At 41.1% G+C, this 17,515-nt stretch overlaps 2 protein-coding genes across 3 annotated transcripts; one reads left to right on the forward strand and one right to left on the reverse strand.

Annotated features, from left to right (window-relative positions):
• Positions 1–4,393: 4,393 nt before the first annotated feature.
• On the reverse strand, positions 4,394–7,440 carry LOC120414108 (transient receptor potential cation channel protein painless-like). The gene is made up of 3 exons (XM_039575132.2): positions 5,016–7,440; positions 4,883–4,959; positions 4,394–4,825 (listed from the first exon to the last, which is right to left on the reverse strand). The coding sequence occupies exons 1-3, from the start codon at positions 7,356–7,358 to the stop codon at positions 4,453–4,455; spliced, it is 2,793 nt and encodes a 930-aa protein (XP_039431066.1). The 5' UTR covers positions 7,359–7,440; the 3' UTR covers positions 4,394–4,452.
• A 1,368-nt stretch (positions 7,441–8,808) lies between these two features.
• LOC120414087 (uncharacterized) lies at positions 8,809–17,385 on the forward strand. 2 transcript variants are annotated; one of them, XR_008212285.1, is made up of 3 exons: positions 8,809–8,918; positions 8,972–9,137; positions 15,061–15,200. XR_008212285.1 is itself a non-coding variant. In XM_052709039.1 (3 exons), exons 1-3 carry the CDS (start codon positions 8,865–8,867, stop codon positions 15,431–15,433), a joined length of 633 nt encoding a protein of 210 aa, XP_052564999.1. In that variant the 5' UTR covers positions 8,809–8,864; the 3' UTR covers positions 15,434–17,385. The 2 variants fall into 2 exon arrangements, 1 of the variants encoding a protein (XP_052564999.1); XM_052709039.1 differs by having other exon boundaries at positions 15,021–17,385.
• The last annotated feature ends 130 nt before the right edge of the window (positions 17,386–17,515 follow it).

The raw sequence follows: 17,515 nt of genomic DNA on the forward strand, positions 1-17,515 counted from the left end.
AAAGCAACACTTCAAACGACGCTTAACGGCTATCACGTCCGACGCAACTGTTTGTTATCACATTTCCCAGAAGCAGTCATTTGTTTTCGGGTTTTGGGCAAAGCTGATTAGGATTTGTGTAAGGTAAAATAAGCAACACCTGTGTTAGTTGCAAGAATAAAAGTTTAATACTGACAAAGATTTCGGCGAATCTGCACAGCACTGATTCCTCGAATAGGTGAGCAATTGATAGCTATCAGTTTAGAGTACTTGAACTATTTGCAAAACGTGTCCACTAGGGTGGTCCAAATTCCGGGCTTAATCGGGGCTCGGCAGAGTCTTTGATTTTAGGGGGTAGCCCCAACAAAGCCCGGATTTGGATCACCCTAGTGCCCACCGTATCCCATTCATAAGGTAAAATGAGAATCGCTGTCTTTTTTTGCAAAGTTGTTGCTGATAAGAGCAATAAAGATAATGGAATCGAGATATGGACTATATGGTGGCTGATTTACGAGATTTATAGTTGATTTTTTGCACTGTAATAATTTTAAATTATTTTTTTCGATTCAGCTTTGTCCATGTATTCTCAATTTCTAAAGAAGTCATTTTGAATCATTTTGAGGGAAGGTCTTTAAAAACAGGCTTGTGAATACTCACAAATCTGTACCTAGAGAAGGGATTTTATGATTGATTTGGTGTCTTAAGCAAAGTAATCAATTGTAATCAGGACTTTATGAAAAAGGAACATGGTTAAAAATCCAATGTTTTTATTCGACTATCCAAAACATTGCCAATTTAATAACAAGTTTTTGTTCCCCCAAAATTTTCCCGAAAAATCTAGGTTCATTGCAATTAAATGGATTGCTTATTTATGCGTTTTACATTCAATAAAGACTTTAAATTATTTATAAATCACGTAAATGTTCTGAAAAAAACATATTTTTAGGAATTTATTGATATTTTTATATATTTTTTTATAGCAAAGTAGTTATCCGATTTTCGCAAATAATTTAGAGATTTTTTAATATCAAGATTTTTTTTTTAAATAAATGTCCAATAAGCTATTGTCTTTCATATGTATTTTTTTTATTTGGATGAAACATCGTCCATATATTCCCAATGTCAAATAATGCAATTTTAAATTAATGTTTCCATACAAGACTCCGTAAAATTTTGCGAACTGGTCATACAAAATGGTTACGTAATTATATGACAATCTGTCTCTTGAGATGTCATTTTCAGATCAATTTTGTTTCTTAGACAAACTAGTAGATTATGATTAGAAAAAAAAAGTTACATTCTTAAATTTTATTTTTTTTACTTTTTATAACTTAAAGTTTGATTCACAATATAGGTATTTTTCAATTTTATTTTTAATTATTATTTTTTTATAAGACTCAAAAAGACATGTGTTGTGCCTCATTGATGGTGATAGTATAATTATATGAATATGATCTTTTGAAAAAAATAGATTTTTGAAATCATCGAAAATATGGTCAAACAAACTTTTGATATATTTTTGAAAGCATTATTCATTATTTAAATTAAAATTTGAATAAGTATTGATTTGTAGACAATTTCAAAAGTTTAAAATCTCTGAGGGAATATCGTAGAATTCTCAGCATTTCAACATATTTTTTTCGGAGATGCTTTTCTTTCAAGAGTCATATTGAAAATGCAAAAAAAAAATTATAAAGAAATCAAAAATACCCAACAGTGGCAATAACTTGAGAATTCGAAAAGGTAATGATATATTTTATTTGTCCGTTTTTTGTCATTTTCATTAACGCTGGGGAATGCATTTTAAATCGATTTCAGCTGATTACACTTAAATTTCTATTGAAATTTTGAAGTTTTTTGAAAAAAAAATGTTGTTGCCCCCTGATTTTTCGGGCCAATTATGAAGGGGGGAGGAGACAAAAACTTTAAATAAAATTTGTACCAGCCTAATCTAAATTAAAAAAAAACCAAAACTGGAAAATGTATATTCAGCCTTTCCACGTCAAACAGGAAGTCTCCAAATTAAAAGTGCTCCGATTTGGCTCAAATTTGGAGTGGGGGTTCTTTGGCCTAAATAAATAGACCCATTTGTTTTTTGTTTGGCGATGAGGGTGGCCCTACCCCAAGTAGGGTGGTCCAAAAAATTGCATTATCGTCAATTTTCGCAAAATCCACATTTTTCAGAAAATCATATCTCCAGAACAGCTGAACCAATTTTGGAGCGCCATATTTCAAAAGAAAGGTATTTAGTTGGGGTTTTGAGGTAAAATATGTCAAAGTTTAAAAAAACTAGCTGAATATTTGAAAAGGTCCTATGAAAATTTAATTTCTCGATTTCAAGGTTTCGGGACCAAATTGCCCATGTTTAAAAATATTTTTTACCCTGATTCCTTGCAATATTTTACATAACATATCCAAAAATTGCGAATATCCATTAACACGATTTGGAGGTATGATTTTTTGAACATAAAAACTGAGTTGTGACTTCTAATTACGAAAATTTTGGTACCCAAACATGTATAGGTCATTGCTGAAATTTTCCAGTTATCGCAGTTGTAGTGAAAAAAGTTGATTTTTACCCGTTTTCGTCATCTTCCCGTTTTTTGCGCGGTGCGTCGAAAACCACACTTTTTATGCTAAAAAAAATCATATCTCCATAACGTGTTGGTGGATATTCGCCATTTTTTAACCCTCTACTGCCCAATTTTTTTTTCCAAAATATTTATTTTTCCCGTGTTTAGGAGGTCATTTTGAGCAACTTTTGTTCTACGAAAAACTTAACTTTTCTTGTTTTATGTTTTTCTTGTTTCATTTTTAGTAATTTAATTTGCATTTATCTTGCTAAGTTTATGTTTGTTTTTGGTAGTATTTGGCCTACTCTACCACCTAATATAATTACATTTCGCCTATCTAATTTTTTCGTGTTTTTACAGTCATTTTTTCAATTTTTTGCATGTTTTTCACATTTTCTGCTATAAAATGGCACTATTATCATTTAAATTGTAAATAAACGCGTAGAGGCATAGTCTGGGGCACTAGAAAAATTATTGCGTACTTCTTTTTACTTAGAATATAAGAAATATTAGTAAAAAACACTGCTAAAGTTGACCTCTAAAAAAATTACATTTTTTAAATCATTGGCAAAGTCACATAAAACAAGTGTAACTTCCAACCCTGAAATTTTCTAAAATTTTAAGAGTTCTTCTTTCCAATGCTTTTTAAAGATCAAAAATCGGTTGGAAAATTGATTTTTGGCGATTTTTTAGATCGAAGCCCGTTTAAAGGCGGGGTTAGGTTGTAGATGGTTAATATGTTATTCGCTCGAAGTGTTTTTTTTTTTTCAACCTTGGAACTTGCACCTTAAAGTATAGCTTTCATAAAGTGTTTTTGACTATTTCAATGTAATAAATAGCTCATATAAAAGTAAGCAAGCAACTCTCTATTGTTAGTGCTTCCGAAAATGTTGTTAAAAAGCGGCAAACAGCAAAAGTGACGATAATAGGTCGAAAAGCTTAGAAACAGTAAAAGTAATAGCATATATGACAAAACAGGAAAACTTTTTAATAAAACTATTATGAGTTAAGGGGGTATTATAGCAAAAATATTTTTTTTCTTTTTTTTTTAATTAAGTATCCTGAAAAGCATTTGAAAAAACCCAAGTGTCGTTCCCATTCACCTCTCCAAACTCACGAATGTCAAGAAGGGGCCAGGTCGGGGCGGACGACGCCGGAGTGTGCAAACTCGGGAAAACTTAATTTACGACATTTGCCTTTCGTTTCATTGAATTCAATGGGCGCTGAGGCTGCTGCTGCTGTCAGTTGTATGAAAGGTACTAAATAAGTCGTCCTTTTCTGCTCAAGAGAGAGAGAGACAGCCCGGATAAGTGGGAAAAAAGGGAAATGAAATGAAATAAAAAACGTAAATCAGTGCAAAAATAAACAAAAATTCCACCAAGATGGATGAAAGGCCAAAGAAAATCGCATGAATGCCACTGGATAAGTCATGTCAATGCCGGTTGCAAAATGAATGAAGCAATTCATGGAAAAAAAAACGGGAGCAAAAATGTTAAGGACAAGTTTCGCCGATACACTGCTGCTGGCGGATGGTGCAAGCATAGATGCAGCCAAACTGGTTCATTGCATTCCCACGAGGCCTGAAGTCTGAAATGAATTTGATGAAGTGGCAGTCTTTCTCTCATTACCGCTGCTCAGGGAAATGACATTGTAATTTTTCCCTGCTACAAGTACCATCAATGAATGGCGTCCACGTTGTTATGAAGTGCAACTCTGGTGCGATATTGTTGTGGGCGAAGGCCGTCCATTTAATTAGTGGGAAACTTAACTCATTTAAGGCTGGGTTTGGTTTTGTTTTAATCTAGTTAAAAATGTTTCAGATTCATAGAATATAAAAAAAATCATTTTGTCAAAACAGGTATTAAATTTATTATCAACTTGGCAATGTCTCAATACATCTTCAAACTCTTCCATTCCTAACAGATTCCCTAAAATTCTTCCCCTCCCCAGCCTCAGCACCGTTCAGCTTCATCACTTTTTGCTCCAACCGTAGCAACCTCTCCCCGTACTCCTCCTGTGGCACAGCCCCGATTCCGGCAGCGTTCTGCCTCCTCACGATATCCTTCGCGGCACTGCAGGTGTCCGGATCGATGCAATGGCAGAAGAAGCCCCACCCCGGGAAGATGTTGAGAATTTCTTCACTATCTTTGGCAGATTTTCCTGCGGCGGCGATTCTCGCCAGCACGATGATGTTGCCCTCCTGAAGGCGCACACTGACGGACGGGGCGTACCGATAGAAGAAGGACGTTCTCCGCCGGATCCACTCAAAGTGGCTGGAAGAAGGTCATGGTTAGAATGTGTGCGATTGGAAGTTGAAGGTGGTGACTTACGAGAAGATCTTCTCGAAACGTCTCAGGTTTTCCAACCATTTGGCGAGGGCGGCGACTTCCGCTTCTTGACGGATTTCCTAGAATTTCAACATGAATTAGCCTCATTGTCTACAGTTTGGTTGAGTGACCTTACCGAGATATCGCTGACGGCCACTCCGTTGATCAGGTTCGCAACGACCAGCGTAACCAGCACCACAAACGTCACAAAGGTAAAGTAGCTCAGCGCGTGACTGTCGAACGGAATCTCCGAGGCGTCAAACTCCCCGATCATCATGACCAGTGACTTTACCAGCGATCCTCGAATGCTGGAAAAGTTGTTAAAGTCTTCGCCGGTGCTGGGATGATCGGCGTCGTTTGCAGCGCCGCTGCTCTTGGTAAACATTACGTAGAAACTGAACCCGAACGACACGATCAGGATCGCGTACACCAGCAGGATCTTCAGGAAGCCTCTGCTGACGGTTTCCAGCATCACGATGCTGGTGGAGAGGGCTGTTGACGGGAACAGTCCCAGATGTACGATGACGTCGATTCCGGTGAGCAGGATCAGCAGGGCAGAGGTCGTCCGGTTTGGACTGCACAAGCTCCAAATGGCCAGGATGACGATGGACATTTCTCGGAACTTGTTCAGCAAGTGGAAGAAGTCGAATCCTTTGGGGAATTGGAAGCGACTACGTCGAAGGATTGTCTGGTGTTGGGGCTGCTGGTATAGGATGTCGTAGACTCCGGCGATCGAGGTTGTGATCACGACGATGAGGTAGTATGATAGGAGTAGCCAGCAGAATATTTCCGCGATTAGGCTGTTTTGGACGGAGTAGATGGTGAAGCAGGTAGCGAACGCAATGCTTGTGACGATCATGACGTAGATTAGCCACCTCATGAACAACCACTTGATTCTTATCAAGGTGCTGATCACCGGGTGCCTCAGTAAAGGTCTGAGATTCTCCGACTCCGACAGGTACCAAACTAAGTCAGTTTCGGATGCTGAGCAATTGGTCTTATGCTTAGACGGCAGCAATCCGTTAAGATTAAGCTGTAACTCCTCAGCTGTAGCCGACACGCGAGAGTCCAGAAAAGCACCCAGAACATCGGGGTTCATCGAGTGCAGTGGTGTCTCATGGTTGCGGTTGGTACTTCCCAAGTACGGCGTTCGCTTTGTCATGATTTCCAGGGCTTCCCGGTCCATGCCGTGCTGGACGGCGTAGTGTAGTGCAGTTTGGCCGCTATCGTCAAAACCTTCAACGGATACGCGGCGATCTTCCAGTAGGAGTTCGAAGCACCTCTGCCTTGCTGGAGTCTTGTTTTTGTACAGCTCTCGAACTGCTGTCAGAAGCAAAGGATGCTTGTTGCAAATCCGTGAGTTGATGTTGTCCAGGAACAACTTGAGAACTCTGGAGAAGCCATTTTTGCAGATGATCTTAAGCTGCTTCGAGAGGTTGATTTGATCAATCGTGTTATCATCGAACTGTTTGCCTTCTTTCAACTTTTTGAAGATGACTTCAACGCAAACGTTGCGACCTTTCGAAGCCGCGAGCTTCAGCATTCTGTAAACATCCCCCAGGTCATCGTCCAAACTACTGCCAAAGAATTCACCAAACCGTTGACCAAACTCCACCTCCTTCCCTTCCATGATGAAAGACTCCAACAGTGCTGGCGTCACATCTGCCGGTTGAACCTCCACGACCAGCCCCTGCAAGTTCAACGCATCAATGTCCTTCCTGGCTTGTCCCCTGTAGAGATTGTCCACGTCACAGTTGAACTGCGCCAAGCAAATCTCCAGCAGGTTTCGTTTCTCTTCACTGGTTAGGTTCTCGTTTCGACACAACACCGACAGTGGATGCAACCGGTAGTCACCGATGTTGATGTCAGCGTTCTCCTCCGCTAACGTTATTAGCAACTCACTAACTTCGCTCAAATTATCACTGCTCGCCACGGTGAACAGCATCATGATTGGAGTGAACTTTTTCAACTTCCACAGCGCGTTTACGTCGACTTCATCTTGCTGGAGCAAAACCTTCACGTTCTCGAATGCTTTCGCTTGGATCGCTATGTGAAGGGCGCGGTTGGGTTCCTTCCTCGGATTGAAGCTGGGATCATCCTTTCTAGCTTGCTGATGAATTTCATCGTTCACCATGGGCAGCTCTCGTAGGAACGTCTCAATGAACTCGCCACTTCCATCCCTCTGGCAAATGTTGGCAAACAAGTTTTGAACCCTTTCATTCTGGCGAACCTGCAACCTGCAGTCACTCTTCCGATCCGGCAGCTTCTGGTAAATGCTCCACAACTGATTTACACCCTCTCGAAACAACACCCGAAATCCCTCAAGATCACGGTCTTCAATCGTCGTCTGTAACGTCTCAAACAGCCTCTCCTCAACTTGTTTCTTTTCCTCCTTCCACGCTTTGTAGTTAAACGACGCGCTGTCCCCCGAAGTCACCTCCGTCAACGGGGTAGCCGACCCTTTGCGAATCTTCCACATCTTGCGATCGTGGCTGCCAAACAACGACTGGTTTCATCTCGCGCAAAAATACACCGCTCGTTCGCGATACTTCACGCGCAATGTTGGGGAACTTTGCGGTGACGCATCAACGTAAATACGCTACGGTTCAGGCGCCGATCGACGCTCTCTTAATCACGCACAGAGCACTGCTGTTACATTTCAAAAGGGCGTAACCGCAATTTCAAATGAAAATCAGCAGTTTATTCCGAGCAACCTACACATTTATCACTGATGTACCCGGTTCGTTCGCGCCACGATCACAACAAACCTATCAACGCGCAAGAGAGAGAGAGAAAAGTTCCGCTCACCAACGCCGGCGTTATTTATGTTTTTGTTTTGCCGTATCATTTCGGAGAATTCGCTGATTTCGCGAGAACACCACGTGCTGAGCGAAAGCGCGTGCGCGTATTGGTCAAGCCGGTATCACTCTGCGCTGAGCGGAGAACCCAAACATAAACATACGCGCGGTGTGGGGATTTCCCGGACATTAAACCGCTTTGTCGTTTGGTTTAGATGCTCACGAACCGGTTAGACTCTGATGAACATCGTTGAAGCTCCTCGGTGAGCGTTGTGAGAGTCTCCAAAATGAATCTGGACTGTATGTTCTGACTGAAATTTTGCATTTCAATATTGCAAGAAAGAAGACAAATTCGATGGCAAAATCGCAAGTAAATGCACGAAAACTGAGTCAATTTTAAAGGCGCTTCAAGGCATGATCCTCGAAGCTTTTGAAAAAGTTGGTCGCCGCGACAGGTACGAACGAAGAAACAAAAAGTAACTTTTTCAAAACTTCTTTTCGTAAAATAGCGATAACTCGTAACGGTTACAAGCAAACCCCTTATGTTTATATATCTTTTTTTGAAATTGTCTGCTCTACAGTCTACAACTTTGTAGAACATTGTTACACTCTTAAAAAATAACTCTGCAAAGTTACAAAAATCACGAAATTTTAAAATTAATAATTTTGTTCTCAATGAAAAAATTAACCTTCTGGGTTATAGCACATTCGAAAAGTGCATTTCCATAAAATGACACGTCCCAAAAAATTGTACAGTCCAGTAACGAAAAATAGCAGACATTTTGAAACTATTTTTTGTATTTTTTTCGACGAAAAATGCGTTTTTTCGGAATTCTGAAAAGTTCCATTGACACCAAATTTCCATCTCATCCCGTTTTCAGGCCGCGAGTTAATGAAAAACAAGTCTTTTATCGAATGTTCAAAAATTTAAGGGGTCGTACCGTTCCTACTTCACGACATATCTAAAAATGGAGTTAGTCGGCAGGAGAAACCACTAAGTGAATCCTACACCCAGTCTCGCCTGATAGCATGTGAGATAGTATTTGGAATAAACTCGCCAATAAAGTCAACTTGGCTTGGCCACTCACTTCAACTCGAAGCATTCTCACGCGTTTCAGCACTTTGAACCACAGTTTCTGTTTAGCTTTAGTGCCGTCGACAACGCGTGATCTGCGCAAATTTTGAAAATGTCGCAGACTAGTACATTTAAGTCTTGGCAAAACGAAAAACTTAAAATTGAGGTTAGTTATAATGATTAAAAGTGTAACTCGGTGTACAAGTACGGTAATTACAGAATGATGCTGTTACCGCACTTTCCGGAGCATTCAATGAAAAGGATTTGAAAAAATTCGAAGCTTGTCTACGATCAGGGAATGAACAACTGTTGCGCGTTTACAACCAAATACCGGATTCAAAAAAAATATCTGCTGAAGAAAAAGTTCGAAGGAATCATAAACTACGTGAGCTTTTCGGACTGATTTGTCAAACAGATGGCAGTGATGAATTCATAAAGGCGTTTTTGAGTAAAGTACCGATACTTAACGAAGATTTAAGATACTCAGTAAAAAAAGAGGGTCTGAAAAATCAACCCAAAAAAATAAGCAAGCCATTGCTCATAGCAATTGAAGCTAAAGCTTTGAAAAATGTAGAAACTCTTTTGAACATTGCTGAAACCGATGTCAATGTGGCTGACCGATCGTCTAAGTTCACTCCGTTGGTGATGCTTTTTAAGCTGTTATCAGTGACAAACTATGAGTTCGTAAGAAAACTGATAGAGAAGCTCGCTGAATTGAAGGCTGACATAGGGTATATGGCCCTATTTTGGAGCTACTATGCAAAGCGTCAACATATTTCGCATAGTTCTCAGCAACGGTCTAACTAATTTGGCTCGTTTCAGGATTGTTTTGTGCCTTAATTTATGCTTAACAAAGTGTACTATTGAAAATTTAAAATAATTTAACCATTCCATTGTAATAAGCATTTCAAGTAAAACATTTTTTGGATGCTTTTTGGACTTATTGAATGTATTTTGGGGACATCGCTGAACCTATTTTGGACCCACACTCTGATTGGTTGAAATTTAGACAACACGAATTGCGGCGTGCGGCGGCAACACGCACACTTACAAAAACACGTGGTGGTTTGATAAACCAAAGGGCCTATCCACGATTGTAATTTGGAATATATTTATTTCAGAAATTAAATAATTATGATGAAACAATGGATTTGAATTTGAAAACGTGTTTTAATCATATTGAATGGAAACTCACGCATCTTTAGCAGGTCTCTGTCCTATTTAAAATTTGCATATTCTTACGACCTAATTGTTCAAGCATTAGAACATAAAAGACAACCCGTTATTACTCGCAATAAAAACACCGTATCTTAAAATTAAATGAATGACACAGATACATAACAAGTTACAATGAAAAAAGGTTCTAAATTATATGCAGAGCTTATGTTCAAATATTATTAAACAATCAAGAAATTTTAAAGGGAGATTATAGCTTGTAACTTGGTGTGAAACTTTCTCATCTGTCATGTTAAACTTTACAGTTGCTTGACAAAAAGTTTAACTACATGTTGCACTTTAAAAACAATGTGGCTTGTTTTGGTTGTGGTACAGTAGTGCCAGAATTTTGTCAACAGTTTTCTAGGAACTACGAAAAATGATTTATTTTGTGAGTTTTGTTCAAAAAATTAACAATCGAAAGAGTCGTTTCACGATATTCTAGATCATAATCCATCAATTAGTTCCGGAATCGACGGATCGGGCCGCGGAATTGTTTTTTTTTTCGTAAAATGTCGCGACGATTATTTCGGTCATTTCGCGTGAATTCGCCGTCGTCGTTGTGGTATGTTGGCATATTGTGAATCTGCGTCGCGTATGGAAAACGTCGTGACTGGACCTGGCCATCATCATCATATAAGGAAAACAAGAGGCAGTTGCTTCGCGAATTTGGTGAGATCAATCCATATTGGACATTTTGAAACCTGACATATTTTTGCTAGCAATTTACTAAATACGCGCCGATCCCTGTTTTGCCTGATGGGATTGGAAGTTTAGATAGATCGAGGACCCGTCTGGTTCTTGCTTTATCTTTAGGCGGAGCCAGACAATGCCCAGTGACCTCGGAATTGTACCGCAAGGAGCTCTGTCATTCTGAAATGGGTCACTGGAGGCAGCGCGAGGGCTAACACCACCTAATATCCGGGACTGAGATAAGCTGTATCATGCGGTAGATCGGGGTTTAAATCCCGGCTCGGACCAACACAACTGGTGATCTTTTCCCTTCTGGATTCGATTGCTTAGTAAAGGGAAGGTAGTGTATCGTCACAAACTGGACCTTATCACGACACCTTAGGGAGGCGACCTATGGAATGTTAACATTAACCTAAATATGTTAACATTAGTTGAGTGAAAAACTGCCACTGAATCCGCTTTGTAAATGCCGGCCCCGATACTCTTCACGGGTGTTCCCCTCAGGAACTGGGAAAGATTTACTTTTTTTTTACTTTAGCCCTCGCGCTGCTTCCAACGACCCATTTCAGAATGACAGAGCTCCTTGCGGTCCAATTCCGAGGTCGCTGGGCATTGTTCGGCCCCGCCTAAACATAGAAGCAAGCATCTGAAGGAAACTCGATCTGTATTTACACCCAGAACTGGGCATCGGCATACGAGAGGATAAAGAGCACGATTTGGTAGTAAAAAGGTACTGTGTGCGGACGGAGAGGATAAATCCCGAAATTACCGTGAGTACTTTACTCATGGTTCATTTTCAAAAAAAGTTCATTTATCAAAAAAAAAAGTACCGGTACCGAGACTCGAACCCAAGACCTTCGGCATATTGAACCGTGCCTTTGCCGTATTGGCCACCATGGTTCGGTGACTAAGTGGCGGTCATTTGTCCATATAAGCCACTCAATAGGATGAACTCGTCAATGAACGAATGAACACGCAAGAGGTCTTTACTCACGCAAAATAGTACTTTCCTCTTGTTTCTTTTCGGGAGGACTTTCCTCTCGTTCTTTAACTTTGGGTGTAGACTTATCAAACCTATCAAAGTCACCCCGGCTATATGTCTCAAATCAAAAATCAAAAAATCAAACCATCCACATTAACGACCCCCGGGTCTTTTGTGGTCTCTATTGCAAGATTCTGCTCGAACCTAGGAGTCCAAAGGCTTGAATGGGGAGAGCACCCAAACCTCTTTCTACTCCAAGGAACCTTCCACCCTAGTGTTTGAACTGACGACCTTTGGATTGCGAGTCCAACCGCAGCCATCGATTCCACCGGAGTAGGCTTGGTTTGGTGTGTTGTTTGTACTTATGGCATGGAGACGACTCCTACACCTGGAATGACTTAACGGCCTAACAACCAAGGCCGGGACCGACATTTTACTTCCTCATCCGATGGAAGATTGGAGCATGTGAGAATCTTCCGCTTACAAAGCGGACAGCGTAACCATTTGGCCACGCACTGTCACATGTCTCAAATCATAAAATTTATAATGTTAACGTCGCATTAACCTCTTATGCTAATTTTTTTTTCGAAGATTTTTATTTTTCTAGCTGGTTTAATTTTGTTTCTAACATGATTGACACGGTAAAATTTAAAAGTGTAATTTATTATAAACCAACGCTGCCAATTGTGAAAAAATAAATTATACCTGTATTTTTAAAAATTATATACATAGATAAATATGCAAAAATCAGTTAAAACTTACAAAAAATATATTGTCCATATGTATATTTCTCCGATTAGTTTGCAATACGTCGTAAAAGCCATCACGATCTCCGACACTTATTTGATTTTTTTTCTGAACCAAATTAAATTTTGTTTGTTTTCCAGTAAAGAGCATTTAAAAGACGTGCAGATGATAATTCAAAGCATTTTTTATTTATAATTCGTAAATTGATCGAGAACTAATCGAAAAATTGATTTGTTTACAACTAGCGCTTAGGATCTTTTTAAAACTAACTCAAGATTTTTTTTTAAATTTAATTCATACGACTTTTTCAAAAACCACTCGTAAACGATGTTGACAGCTCCTGTCACGGTGACAGCTGACGATTTAATGAACTAGACCCTTTAGGTTTTTCGATTGTTTCCCCTTCAATTCCAACAGGGTAGCCAGTTTGCATTTTTTAAGCAAAAATTAAAAATATATGCGGCTAAATTGGTGATAATGATGTTAAGACAAAAATAAATCAACATCAGTTTAAATTTTGGGATACTTTGCAATCGGTCCTAACAATCATCTAAATCTCTAGCATCAATTTGCATTTTTATCGTTTAAAAAACATATTTTCATTGTTTCTGTTAATCATTTGCTTTTTAAAGCTTAGATTTCATTCAAATAATTACAGTAAAGAAATTCAATTCAAAATATTAAATTAAAAAATTTCAATCAATTTCAATGAAATATCGAAATAAATTGATAAACAAAACTGGCAACACCTTGTTATGCATGTGTTGGTGATAGCCTTGAACCGACGGCAAAGTAGCTCCAAAAACTGATCCAACGCGGCTGATTTGAAAAAATATTTTGAAATGAGTTTTTTCGATAATAGAATAGTTATTTCAATGGTTTAGTGACGGAAAACAAGAAAGAATTAAATAAACAACAGTTACATTGCTCGGAATCCGGACGAAATTGCTTGGTGTCAGTGCAAAACAGAAAAAATCATCAAGGTGTCGCGAGCCAAATCTGATAAGCAACGAGGCCGGATTTTTTGGACCTAATCGATGTGCTAGGAAAATGAAAGGAAGTTCGAATGGCGTTGGAAAAAGTGGCTGAAAAAGCGGAAATAATCAAAAATGTTAACATTTTTGGAAGAGGTAAGATACAAAACGATCCTGCCTACACTTTCTGTTGGTTGGATTCAGTGAATTCGTACTTTAAAAGCCTGAACTACCTCGATTAATAAAAATAGGTCCAAAATAGGTACTAGGTCCAAAATAGGGTCATATACCCTAAATGTGGGATATTTCCGAAAGCATCCATTGTCCGCTCTGTGTGAGTTGAAAATTGATCCAAACATTAAAAAACACATGGTTATGCTGTGCTTGGAGAAATTTGATTGTGACGTGAAGGAGCTATACGAAGGAAAAACACAACAAGATATCATAGCGATTGGTATACCCGCAACAAGTATAAGACATGTCTCTGTCAAAGCAAATTACAAGTTACTAAAAACGTTGCTAACAGCTAGCAATGAATATGAGTTTCAGCAAAAATTTAAAACATTCTACGACAGTTTAACAACTGATAATTTCAAGAAGGTTTATGATTTGTTGGAATGGGCAGCATTGAAGGGTCGAGTTCAAAGTGTGGAATTGATTTTCGAACATATCAAAGATGATAAACGGCTAAAAAGTGATGACCAAATTAGACTTTTGAAACAGTTGAAGCAAATATGCAAAAATGGCGATCCATGCATTCTACACTTATTTTTGAACTACCTAAGGCCAGCTGTAAGAAGTAGAAACTATGATGATCTTATAATGCTGACATGTGTGGAAGAGCTACACAAAAACAGAACTCCCAAGAGGCTGGAATGTTTCCGACAAGTGCTGAATGATCGTCGCATATCTGCCGAAATATCAGGCTCTGACAATGAAACTGCTCTCCACCTAACAGTCAAGTACGGAATGGACGAAGAATCAAGAAGCATCTTGACGAAAAGATCACCTTATCTGGGTAGTTTAACGGACAATTCTGAAACACCACTGCATAGAATGGGACCGGATGTGTTGAAGCCTTTCTTGGACTCACGAGTAACCGTGTTCAGAGATAAGAATGAGATTCATTTGAACTTGAAGGGACTTATTCCACCGAGACCACTAAAAAGGTTTAAGGCAAAGGAAGAAACATTACAAGCTAATAATTCCGCTGAAAACAACAACCAAGCAGAAAACATGAATACAGTCAACGCACAATCGAGTTCATCGAAAAAAACTGGCGAGGAAAAACCTGATTTTAAATATCTCGAAAAACCAGAAATAGATGTCTTTTACTATATAACACAATCGGAAAAGCTAAGACCCCTGCTAAGACATCCGGTTATTAGTACATGTCTTCGAATCAAATGGTTGTTTCTAAGATGGATTATTTACGCGGTTAGCTTGTTGAATTTAATGTTCACAATTTCCTTCAGCGTTTATTCACAATGGAACAGTGAAATTATGAATATCGTCTGTGGATTCATGTTACTGTACTACGTCTTTTTTTCGGTGACATTATTGTTCTTCGACCATCACATTGCTAAGCTCTTTGATCTGCTAAAAAATTTGTGGATAACGAGTATCACGCACATTGTCATGCTCTTCAATCTAATAGTAGCATTTTTTCGGAATATCTGTCGTTCGAAACAAAACAGCGAAAACCAGGAAGAACATCCAATGCTTTCAAACAGCATAGAACCAACGTCAACCCAAACCTCAGAAGCCAACTCTTCACCAAAGCCTAAGTGGCAGCCTCTCAAAACTCCCGAATGGATGAATGTGTACTACCTGCTCTATCGGCTGCTTTCCCCTACGATCATCGTTCTTGCCACCTTATGCTTGATACACCATAACAACGCAGTACTGTCCGTGTTGATTTTGCTTTCCGGAATCGACAACATTATACACTTCAAGCTGTTACCCTCGACCACGCTGTCTTCGTCGATCATAATGCTGGAAACGGTCAGCCGTAGTCTGCTCAAGAGCCTGCTCTGTGTACGGATTGAGCCTTCCCGGATAGCCGAATAATTACAGTTTCACTGTTCATTTCCAAAGTCATTTATTTTCTTCTCACCGGCCCTAGCAACTGCTCTTCTTTCTCTTTTCTTCCTACACCCAACTCTTCCTCACCTCTCCTCGTCGTGCCCGGCCTGCTGCGTTCGTCGCCGCGTGGTTGTCTGATGAACCGGTTCCCTCCGGATCACCTTCGGTTCAGCTGCCGCGGAATGCCGGGTACAACCCGTCCTGGTTCTTCGGGGGTTCACCCGCATGGCGGTGCGTGGTTTCAACGGCGGCTGCAGTCGGCGGCCAGCGGAACGTGGTTCTTGTTCGCCGGTGCGCATGGTTGGCCAGCAGGACGTGGTTCTTGTCCGGCGGTCGCGGTCGGCGGCCAGCGGAACGTGGTTCTGTTCGCCGGTGCACGTGGTTGGCCAGCGGGACGTGGTTTTTGTCCGGCGGTTGCGGTCGGCGGCCAGCGGAACGTGGTTCTTGTTCGCCGGATCCGAGTGTTGACCAGCAGCTTCACCATACGTCGTCGACGGCACCACTTTTCCTCGCAGAATCACCAGCGCCGGTTCCTGACGGTGGCGCCGAGCTTCCGCGGCCTCCCGCCGCTCTGGTGAACTCCTCCAACGGCGATTTTTAGCAGCGCGATCCGATCAGAAAAGAAACCGCGTGAAAAACTTTTCCGCGATGGTTGTTTGCGCGACGCGACCTTCTGCACGAACAGGCAGGGAAGAACTGATCGAGCGAAGACGTGGAAGAAAGTAACCCACCAGCAGGCCATGATCTTCGCTCTCTCTTTTTTCTCTCCTACTCACACTCGAACAGGCCGGAAGCAGTGTGAGTGTAGTGGTGTCATCTGCTGCTTGACGTTTCGCCGGGGCGACTTAGAGGTTGAGGTATTGTTCGTTTCAATTAAATCTTACATAATATAGTGGTTTTACAGATTTACATATTATTTTAACTATTTGACCAAATCAAAAACTACAAACGTTACACAATCCTTGACAAAGAGCAGAGTTTTTTGTGAGCTCAGAAGGAACTCACAAAAAACTCTCTAGAATCGCTTCCCAGAACAGCCGGTCGGAGACCCTCCTCAACTTACACTAAACTGATACCCGCAAGCCCGAAGCTCACCAGATCCATGGCAAATCTAAAACCAAATCTAAACGACAGCAGATCTGTCAAACACCAAATAATACGCCATCTTGCATGGCAAACACGTCTCCGGCTGACCTTCTTTTTTATAACAAAAATCTAAAACTTATCACAAATTTTTAACGTGAGTCTTTTTGTTGGGCGCCAGTGTACGGATTGAGCCTTACCGAATAGCCGAATAATTACAGTTTCACTGTTCTTTTCCAAAGTCATTTATTTTCTTCTCACCGGCCCTAGCAACTGCTCTTCTTTCTCTTTTCTTCCTACACCCAACTCTTCCTCACCTCTCCTCGTCGTGCCCGGCCTGCTGCGTTCGTCGCCGCGTGGTTGTCTGATGAGCCGGTTCCCTCCGGATCACCTTCGGTTCAGCTGCCGGGGAATGCCGGGTACGACCCGTCCTGGTTCTTCGGGGGTTCACCCGCATGGCGGCGCGTGGTTTCAACGGCGGCTGCAGTCGGAGTCCAGCGGAACGTGGATCTTGTTCGCCGGTGCGCGTGGTTGGCCAGCGGGACGTGGTTCTTGTCCGGCGGTTGCAGTCGGCGGTCAGCGAAACGTGGTTCTTGTTCGCCGGTGCGCGTGGTTGGCCAGCGGGACGTGGTTCTTGTCCGGCGGTTGCGGTCGGCGGCCAGCGGAACGTGGTTCTTGTTCGCCGAGTCCGAGTGTTGACCAGCAGCTTCTCCATACGTCGTCGACCGCACCACTTTTCCTCGTAGAATCACCAGCGCCGGTTCCTGACGGTGGCGCCGAACTTCCGCGGCCTCCCGCCGCTCTGGTGAACTCCTCCAACGGCGATTTTTAGCAGCGCGATCCGATCAGAAAAGCTGCCGCGTGAAAAACTTTTCCGCGATGGTTGTTTGCGCGACGCGACCTTCTGCACGAACAGGCAGGGAAGAACTGATCGAGCGAAGACGTGGAAGAAAGTCACCCACCAGCAGGCCATGATCTTCGCTC

The sequence above is a fragment of the Culex pipiens genome, chromosome 2, assembly GCF_016801865.2.
Source record: "Culex pipiens pallens isolate TS chromosome 2, TS_CPP_V2, whole genome shotgun sequence".
NCBI classification, from domain to species: domain Eukaryota; kingdom Metazoa; phylum Arthropoda; class Insecta; order Diptera; family Culicidae; genus Culex; species Culex pipiens.

Excerpts from the sequence above, each read along its gene's own strand:
- LOC120414087 (XM_052709039.1), top strand. The coding sequence starts at position 8,865 with ATGTCGCAGACTAGTACATTTAAGTCTTGGCAAAACGAAAAACTTAAA. Across the intron at positions 8,919-8,971 it reads ACGAAAAACTTAAAATTGAG|AATGATGCTGTTACCGCACT; the intron begins GTTAGTTATAAT and ends CGGTAATTACAG. Across the intron at positions 9,138-15,020 it reads TCGAAGGAATCATAAACTAC|TAGCATTTTTTCGGAATATC; the intron begins GTGAGCTTTTCG and ends TCAATCTAATAG.
- LOC120414108 (XM_039575132.2), bottom strand. The coding sequence starts at position 7,358 with ATGTGGAAGATTCGCAAAGGGTCGGCTACCCCGTTGACGGAGGTGACT. Across the intron at positions 4,960-5,015 it reads TGGCCGTCAGCGATATCTCG|GAAATCCGTCAAGAAGCGGA; the intron begins GTAAGGTCACTC and ends TTGAAATTCTAG. Across the intron at positions 4,826-4,882 it reads CGTTTCGAGAAGATCTTCTC|CCACTTTGAGTGGATCCGGC; the intron begins GTAAGTCACCAC and ends ACCTTCTTCCAG.